Source organism: Bombus terrestris, chromosome 17 (genome assembly GCF_910591885.1).
Source record: "Bombus terrestris chromosome 17, iyBomTerr1.2, whole genome shotgun sequence".
Lineage (NCBI taxonomy): Eukaryota > Metazoa > Arthropoda > Insecta > Hymenoptera > Apidae > Bombus > Bombus terrestris.
In genome coordinates, this window is record NC_063285.1 from 931,485 (window position 1) to 940,377 (window position 8,893).

General features: G+C 26.8%; 1 protein-coding gene across 1 annotated transcript; it reads right to left on the minus strand.

Annotated features, from left to right (window-relative positions):
- Positions 1-2,943: 2,943 nt before the first annotated feature.
- On the minus strand, positions 2,944-5,842 carry LOC100650596 (probable ATP-dependent RNA helicase Dbp73D). The gene is made up of 6 exons (XM_003394380.4): positions 5,664-5,842; positions 4,761-5,491; positions 4,302-4,514; positions 4,006-4,216; positions 3,445-3,879; positions 2,944-3,364 (listed from the first exon to the last, which is right to left on the minus strand). The coding sequence occupies exons 1-6, from the start codon at positions 5,684-5,686 to the stop codon at positions 2,998-3,000; spliced, it is 1,980 nt and encodes a 659-aa protein (XP_003394428.2). The 5' UTR covers positions 5,687-5,842; the 3' UTR covers positions 2,944-2,997.
- Between the last annotated feature and the right edge of the window lie 3,051 nt (positions 5,843-8,893).

Here is an 8,893-nt window from a genome sequence, read left to right on the forward strand (position 1 = left end):
TGTGTATGTACATATAGTTATAAAGCACATATAACAATATGTAACATGTAATGTACATAACATGAAAGCAAATATGACATTGTTGACGAAATTTGAAACTGAAAAAATGATTAGAGTATGAATATAATAGATTATACAATAATAATATTAAATGAGACCTCGTTTTATATAAAATATTAATAAATGGTCTCATAGAGAATGTAACATATTAAGATTAAAAAAGGATGTTTAGACACTTGTTAGATATTTATCACATGTAGTATTACAAGCAAGTTAATGTGTACTCGTTCATTGCATCTCTCACAACGAAAATTCGAACATTAATGATTTCTCTTAAGTGCTTAAAGCTTCCATAGACCTGATACGAATCTTCTGACTTCTTTATTAAATTAGTTATCTAGTTAAATAATTTTATAAATTTGAAAACTTTTGATAATTTTTGGTCAATTAAACGCCTTCGCTGAATTATACCGATCGTTATAAACTGTTTCAAATATTGTAAATTCGGAAGAGCTGAATGTAAAAGTAATCTGTACATGTTTTTTTTTTTTAAATTCACTTTAAGATATCTCAATTAAATTAAAGTATACTCAATAATCTTGACGATCAATTGTAATTACTGACCAAAAATTGCCTAATTATTTTGTAAGTTATATAAATCTCTAACAAATTAGCGAAAAAAGATTATTTGCCTTATGTACAAAATATATGTATTTTTTATCTTTATGTTGTGTATTACTGCAAAAAAAGAAACAAACTACTGCATTTGTTTAAATACTTTAATTAAAATTTTAATTTATATCAGACATATCGAAATAACGCGTTTTGTTAACATATAGTAGTACAATAAGTAATTACATAAATGTTTTGCAGATACTGCGGCATAAATTACTATATGTTTTGTTAAAAATTGTAAGATATGTTCCAATAGCTTTAAATATTCTATAAATACAACTACATGTAAAAATTATATCCAACCTATAAACATGTATTATTAAAAATATTATTGTACGCTGTGACTATCTCCGTATAACAGATGACAGATACGTACATACATATAAACGCAAAGCGAACAAGTTAGACAATTTCATGAAATCGCTAAACTACATAAATTTGAAAGCAATTGTACACAATTTGCAAAAAACATTTTTGCTCCCTCTCTCTCACTTTTTGTGCATCTTTTATAGATTTCAGTTACTAATCTGTTCGTTTCCATTGTATATAAAATGTAACCGACGGTCCGAGGTTATAAAGTTATACACAGCAATAATAATAATATACGCGCTGCTAAATAGAAAGAAATCTCGCGGCAGGAATGCAGGTCCGATTATTCGGGTTATTTCTGACAGCCTCGACACAATCTTAGAGATAAGCATGCGTGTTGGTTGAGTCGCATATGCAAACAAAACAATATAACAACGCGCGAAGGTGAGCGATAGAGAGCAACCTCCCTTGCCCTTGTGCCGTTTCGCGAGATTTCTTTCCAGCAGTGTATTATATGTCTGTGTCGTTAATCAATAAATGGTCATTTATCTTTTATAAATTAAAAATATGGATAACTTGCCTTTATCAATGCAACAATAATAATGATAATTAAAAATGGTAATTAACATACAATTGAATAACGTGACAACTATCAATAGGATAAATTGCGATAGAGAACGAGCATTACGAGCGTACGAGCATACGAGTGTACGATAATATTAACTTCAGACAATAAAATGTTATTATCGATGTTACTTTATGAGTTGTCTTGTACCCTATTTGCGTATACTCATTGTTCAGTATTTAATTAATAATATTGTTTGGCATAAATCTTGACTCGCTAGGTAACAACCCGAAAGCAATATTGCACTATCATCTTCAATTATCGAATACGACTTCTTATAAAATTATATTGTTTCGACCAAAATAACTGTGTAAATGAAAAGTAATAACGCTAAAGCTTCAATTCAATCTTGCATGACAGAACCAATTTGCCTGGATAGATTGGTATATAGAAATAGTCGATATAATAAATTATGTTTTAAATTATGTTTGCAGTTGTACGAAAACTTCTTCATTTGGCACAAATTCGTTACATATTTTCAGATTCTGTAAACATTTCTACAAAAGAAAGAAAGTTTTTAATTTAGACAGATCAGAAAAATATCCGCTGAGCATGTACGTATATATGTATATACGAGTAAGCATACTTATATATAATGTTTTGTCACCATACCAATCACTCGCCAACTTCAATTTCTCAGTGCAAATTCAAAATCTATATATGTATAGTATAATGTTCCCCGTATCTGTGCTTGGGTCAAGAATTTGCAATAACCTAGCGTAAGAAAAGTTATCACTATGTTTTCGAGCAGAAAATGAACGAGTGAGATTTTTCCGAAGAAAACAGCTCCAAACGCACGGGCAATAGTAGCATGGCGACGAAATATCATACATACTTCCCCAGCATATTTTTTTCGACCTATACGAATTAAAAATATTTCGTTTCTGCAGCTTCTGGAAGTAACAGCGGTTCCTTCTCCAGAAATGTCTATAGAATTGAATACAGTATAAAAAATTCGTCTTAGATAAAGAACTTTTCACAAAACTAATGCATAGAAATTGCTCAGATGGACTCTTTTTAAGCTTCGATGACAATTTACAATCACTTGGAACTATGACATTTAACAATTTTTTATATCGATATCAGAAAAATTATCTCCATTTAAAACTAAATTAATCTGTTAACGTTTTGCGCACTTTTAAATATTGACCATCAACCAAATCGCGTGTTTTTATAAAAATTCTCGTTATTTAAAACTAGAGATATTAGAGCAATTCTGTATTCGGACTCGTGTTTGGAATAGGATACTTTACAAGGATCACTCAGTGAATTCTATAGGTTCGAAAAAGGTTTTGATTTATTAGACAATGAATTTTTTCAGTTATAGGTAAAAATTTTCAGTTAAATTATTTTTTATTTAGCAATATTTGTACAAAAAGTAATGGCTTTTATTTTGCAGTTACTGGATAACTTCTTTTAACAGCTTTTACACGTAATAAGTTATTCTGTTTCTCTATTTCAAGAGCATGTTTTAATTTATCAATATGACTCAAATAATCGATTTCATTTATAATAGCACTTAGTTCGATTTTTTCAACATGTGGTATTACTTTATGTGCATTATTCAACATATGCTTAAATATTTTAACTTGTTTGGGTGTCAGAATAGATATAGCAGTACCGGATTTACCTGCACGTCCTGTTCTTCCTGCTCTGTGAATATAACCGTTGATATGTTTAGGAAGATCATAAGATATGACTAATTGTACATTTGGAATATCTACACCTCTTGCTAATGCATCTGAACATACAAGTCTGAAAGTATAATAAAATTATATCAGAATTTTTAGAAAATATTGATCTTAATTTTCAACGAAATTATAAACAAAACGTACATTTGAATTTTTCCACTTGAAAATTTCGTAAGTATGTCCTCACGTTCTTTTGATACAAGTTGTGCAGAAAGTTCTCCAACTACTATATTCTCTTTAGATAAGAGTGATTGGAGTAAAATAGTTAATCTATGAGCAGTTCCTCCAGAATTTGTAAATACTAATACTTTAGAAGTGATACCATTCCTGATTATTAATTGATATAAAGCTACTGGTTTATATTCTGCTTCACATTCTATTGCTTCTTCTTTTAATTCTTCTGGGCTTGTATAACGCCCTATAAAATTACCCACTTCTTTATCTAAATTTACATCATCGTCCTTGTCTGTCACCAAAACAGATGTAAATAATATTGGATGAAAGAGTCCAAGCCGATTAAGTTTTTCAGGATCTTGTGATAATGTTGCACTGAATAATAATTTTTGAGCTGGAATTTTACTATTTAAAAATGAATACATTACTATAAATTTAATATCAGATAATATAACTTTATATTAATATATATGATCTCTGTAAATGATTATTATATAAAAAATTGTAACTAAATTGTAATTAAAAACTAACCTAGAACGTAAGTTGGAAAGTGTTAATCGTGGTGTTTGATAATGAGGCTCGGGAAGATACTCCAACCAGTCAGCAGCTGTATCTGCTTCATCAATTACAAGAAATCTGATATCATCCAATGAAAATCCTGATGTTTTTAATATATGGTCTATTAACCGTCCAGGTGTGGCAACTACTATATCCACTAGAGAGATATATTCTCCTCTATCATCTGAAATATAAAAATTATAGAAAATATTTTGTACTTTATAAATAATATAAATAAAACCTTCTTCTTAAAATTTACAAACACATACTCTCTTTTCGAATATTTCTTTGTTCTTCATGGAATGCTGATGCGCCAGAAAGTAAACCAACTCTTAAATTTGTATGCGAAGTATATGTGACCATCACTTTGTAGATTTGCATAGCTAATTCTTGTACGGGTGCAACAACTAAGCAACGCACCTTTGGAACTAATCGAAACTGTAATATTTGGACAATTGGTAGAACATACGCTAGAGTTTTACCTAAAGAGAAAATAATTTCTTAAATTATTTCTTTGCAGAACAGAAAATAACTTTTTAAATACAGAGCTTTAATCTATTCATTGTATGCAATGTTTAATTAAATAAAGAAAACTGATTTGAAATAATATTCATTAATAACATTAATTGTAATTAGAATTTAACATTATTTATTAACAAAACACAATAAAGTATCAAAACTGGAATGTAAATATTTCAGTTTGCTATAAATGACTTGTACATTCGTACCACTGCCTGTAGGAGCAGATACACATGTATCCCTCAACCACCATTTTTGTTGCCTTTCTTTATTACACTTCAATAGCCAAGATACCATACTAGCTTGAACAGGAAATAATTTATTAATGCCATTAGCTCTTAAAGCTTCAATAAGCTTAGAATCTAAAATTGAATTCATGTCTTCTAAGGTTGGACCACTATTTAAATCAATAGATATGACTTCTGGATTAGCCAACCATTCTGGTAGAATTCTCTTAACTTCACGCTTCCTTCGCTTATTTTTTACACCCAGAATTATGAAATCACTATTCTGTCCTGATATTTTTTCTTGTGTTTCATTTGGATCTGATGATTTATTAGGTATTTCATTATCCTGATTATCTGTATTTTCACTTTGCAATGTTTTATCTGCAGTTTTAATTGTATCATTAGAACTTTCTTCGCCATATTTCCTCTTCTTTTTACTCTTTCTATGCTCTGAAACATGTACTTCTGCCTTTCTTTTAATGTCACTTGATATACTATTCTCATTCAAATTAATATTTTCTATTGAACTTTTATTAAGATTTTCTGCTTTTTTCTTTTTCTTTTTATAATTCGATTCTTGTGCATTTTGAGAACTACTTTCTTGTATTTGATGTGTTTTAATAGCTCTTTCTACTTTACGTTTTTCTATTCTTTTTAATAATTCAGACAAATGATTCCTTTCATTTTTCGTTTCTTCTTTTTCACCCTCATATCTATCAACAAATAGTATATGTACATTAATAATATTCTACTGATTGAACTAAAAACTCGAATACGATTAATATAGTAGAATATTTATTTATATAGTTTAATTGGCTAAATTTATTATTCAGTGATTAAGGTTATTAATACATATGTATTATATTTTTTGACATTTTGACATACCTGTTTATCACAAATAAACTCATTTTGTTTTCGATTTTATTCACGTGTTATACATCTTTTATAGGTTATATTCTAACGTGTATTACCTATTCCACGGTTGTATACACGACCGTGACCGATATTAACCTATGCGTGCTAACGCGACTTTAGACTTTAAAACCGGCTGTGAATGTGGACGCTGTCACAATCACGATCATCTTGTGGTATTATTTAAATAGATATTTATTTACTTATGCACATACGTATATAAATAAATACATATACATCTTCAAAAAGGCAAATTTTAAAAAAGTATTATTTTAAACTTGTATTTCATTAAACTTTAACTATGTGTATTTACTATGTGTAAGAATAAACTTCATAATATTTCATTATTATTACATGTGTACATTTATATAATGTTTAGAAATAATTAATTTCAAAAATCTTATTGAAATATATATTAAAGTTACATATTACTGATATTAAAATCATTTGCTTAAATTAAGCAAACTACTTCTCAAGAACGTAATTGAAAGTAATTTGTAATTTCAAATTTGTTACAAGCTTACATACGTTGCTTACATAGGTAACATAATCAACAAAAATTACACATGTATATAGTAGCAGGTAATAGTAATATGATAAACGACTATATTTAACAAATTTCAAATAGATATCGTTTTTATAAGTTAAATCACATAATTTTTAACTGTGTTACTGTCTACAAAAAATTATTAATCAATTTTATCTCAATTATTAAATCGAAAATTATTAATCAATTAACATCTCAATAATCTTTTGTAACTAATAAAAAGACATACAAAAGACATTCGTACAGTAATTAATTTCAATAAAAATATTGTAAAACATCGTTTATTAACAAAATTTTAACAAATAGAAAATATGTGCATATTCCTACAAGTTTGCAGAATAATTTTCATAAAAAGAAGATAGGATATCTCCATCCTCTGTGAAAATATTAATGCATAATAAATATTTGTACAGTTATAGCTTAATGAAAAAAGCTAATAAAACTTACATATATCTAGAAGAAGAAATCACTAGCTTTAATTATTTTAATGCTTATTGGGATTCTCTTTTGATTTTGTCATGGCTTGAAATCTTTGTATCATTGAATTTATCAAATTAATAAATAATCTGCTTGAAATATTTTTGTAAAAGTGATCTCTTTAAATCATTTCTTGGTAACTACATATTTTGTGTTTCAAGTGATCTCATATATTTTCTGTGTTTTTAAGCATTTCTGGGCATATACGAAATCCATGTTTGTATATTAGTAGCATTATGTTTTGGATCGTAATCTTGCATTTGATCTAAATTAAGAAATGATTTAAAGATAGCTCTTTTAGAAGAATAGGAAAATATTTCAAGTAGAGTATTTATCAATTTTATAAATTTACTGTCACAATGGTTTCAACTGTATATGCACATATATATATGTATTTATATAACTAAAGGCAAAGATTAATAAAAATGCTATTACTAACTTTATTATTGATAAAAATGGTAAAGAAAAAAAGTGCATACATATATATAAACTTATCTTGTAGAACATAAGGATAAAAGAAATGATTTGCTAGATCTTCCAGCTCATTATATTATATTTCTGTAGTTATTTTCTATAACATAATAATAACAGAATCTGAGCTATATAATATACATATATATAAGCTACATATCTAGTTGACTGTATGATAAAGTGACTTGGGTTTGTTGTCTAAGAATAATAGAATATTATATAAAAATGAACAATAAATTTGAATGAATAGATACACTGCAATGAACAAATATTATCAGAGATAGAACTGAAATACAATTACACGAAGGAAGAAAGTTCTTGAAATCTAGTAATTTATGACAAAACAGGATTGATTTTCACAAAATTTTATACAAAGTTACTACGTGCTACATATTACATAATATGTGTAGTATATACCAATATACTACATATTATACTAATATACTATACTAATATATTATGTAACATATATATTAATATGATGTTTAAAATTATGAAACTTTGGTAATTTGAGTTGAGTAAATTAATAAGGTCGCATGTAATAATTGTGTAACTAGAAATATGCAAAGATGTGTAAATTCTTTTGTAATATCACAAGTTAAATGATAAGATATACTACTATTGGACATCAAGGAGAACTACTAATTAATTTCAAAATAATATTTTGAATTGCTCTTCTTTTTCTTCGATTATGTATTCTATTAAAACAAAAATATAATATTCTTTCTAAAAAATATAAGGAGACATGAAAGTAATCTGGAATAGCTTTAAAACTTCTGAATGAAATATGTTTCCTTCATATTACTATATTTTACATAAAAAACATTCCTACATTTTTTATATTTACTTTAATTTAATAGTTATTCTAAATATACATATAGCTTAGGTGGTAAAATATGCATATATATGAGAATAGTACATAGTGTGTGATTGGTGTGCTATAACATTATTGAAATAATTACAGAAGTATCTATGATATAAGCATATAGATTGCAATAGTATTGAAAAGATTTATAGTTACCCATAAATTATACTTACTTAAAAAATTTTAAAAATTAAATTATTAATATTCAAAAATTTGAAATTAAATAATATTGTATATTTTTCATATTTCGCTTTAATTTAAACAGTACGCTTTATTTAAAACTAGCGTAAAGAATGCGTTGGTTTAGTATACGCACATAGTTTTGGATATAAAAGTAACGATAATATTTTATATTTTCTCAATAGTAATTACAAAATTAGATTTGTTAGATTTATAACATTACGATTGATAGTACCATTACGCGTGACCAACATAATACGATTTCAATTTGTTATAAACTTTATAATATATGTGCACTTATATTAACATTCGGTCATAGGTATGTTGATTCATGCGACAGATATAAATGGTGTATCGTGTATATCATGACTAATGTGTTTGGATATTTAATTGAAATATACATTGTCATAAGATACAATTAAAAGTTGTACTTCTCTTAATTTTATTGCATTGAATTTTGTTTTTCTACATAAATAAATATGAAATATTTATAATATATTTATTATTGATATAATAGTCGTTTGTATATAAGAAAATTATTATTTTATAAGTATTATATAAAAATGCAAGTTAAGAAAAATTATTTCTGACATTAGTGAGGAAAACAACATTATTAAAAATAAAGTTAGCAGTGCGATTTGATAAGCAATGAATTCTTAACAA

Excerpts from the sequence above, each read along its gene's own strand:
- LOC100650596 (XM_003394380.4), bottom strand. The coding sequence starts at position 5,686 with ATGAGTTTATTTGTGATAAACAG. Across the intron at positions 3,880-4,005 it reads CTTTCCAACTTACGTTCTAG|TAAAATTCCAGCTCAAAAAT; the intron begins GTTAGTTTTTAA and ends ATTTTTAAATAG. Across the intron at positions 3,365-3,444 it reads TCAAGTGGAAAAATTCAAAT|ACTTGTATGTTCAGATGCAT; the intron begins GTACGTTTTGTT and ends TTATACTTTCAG.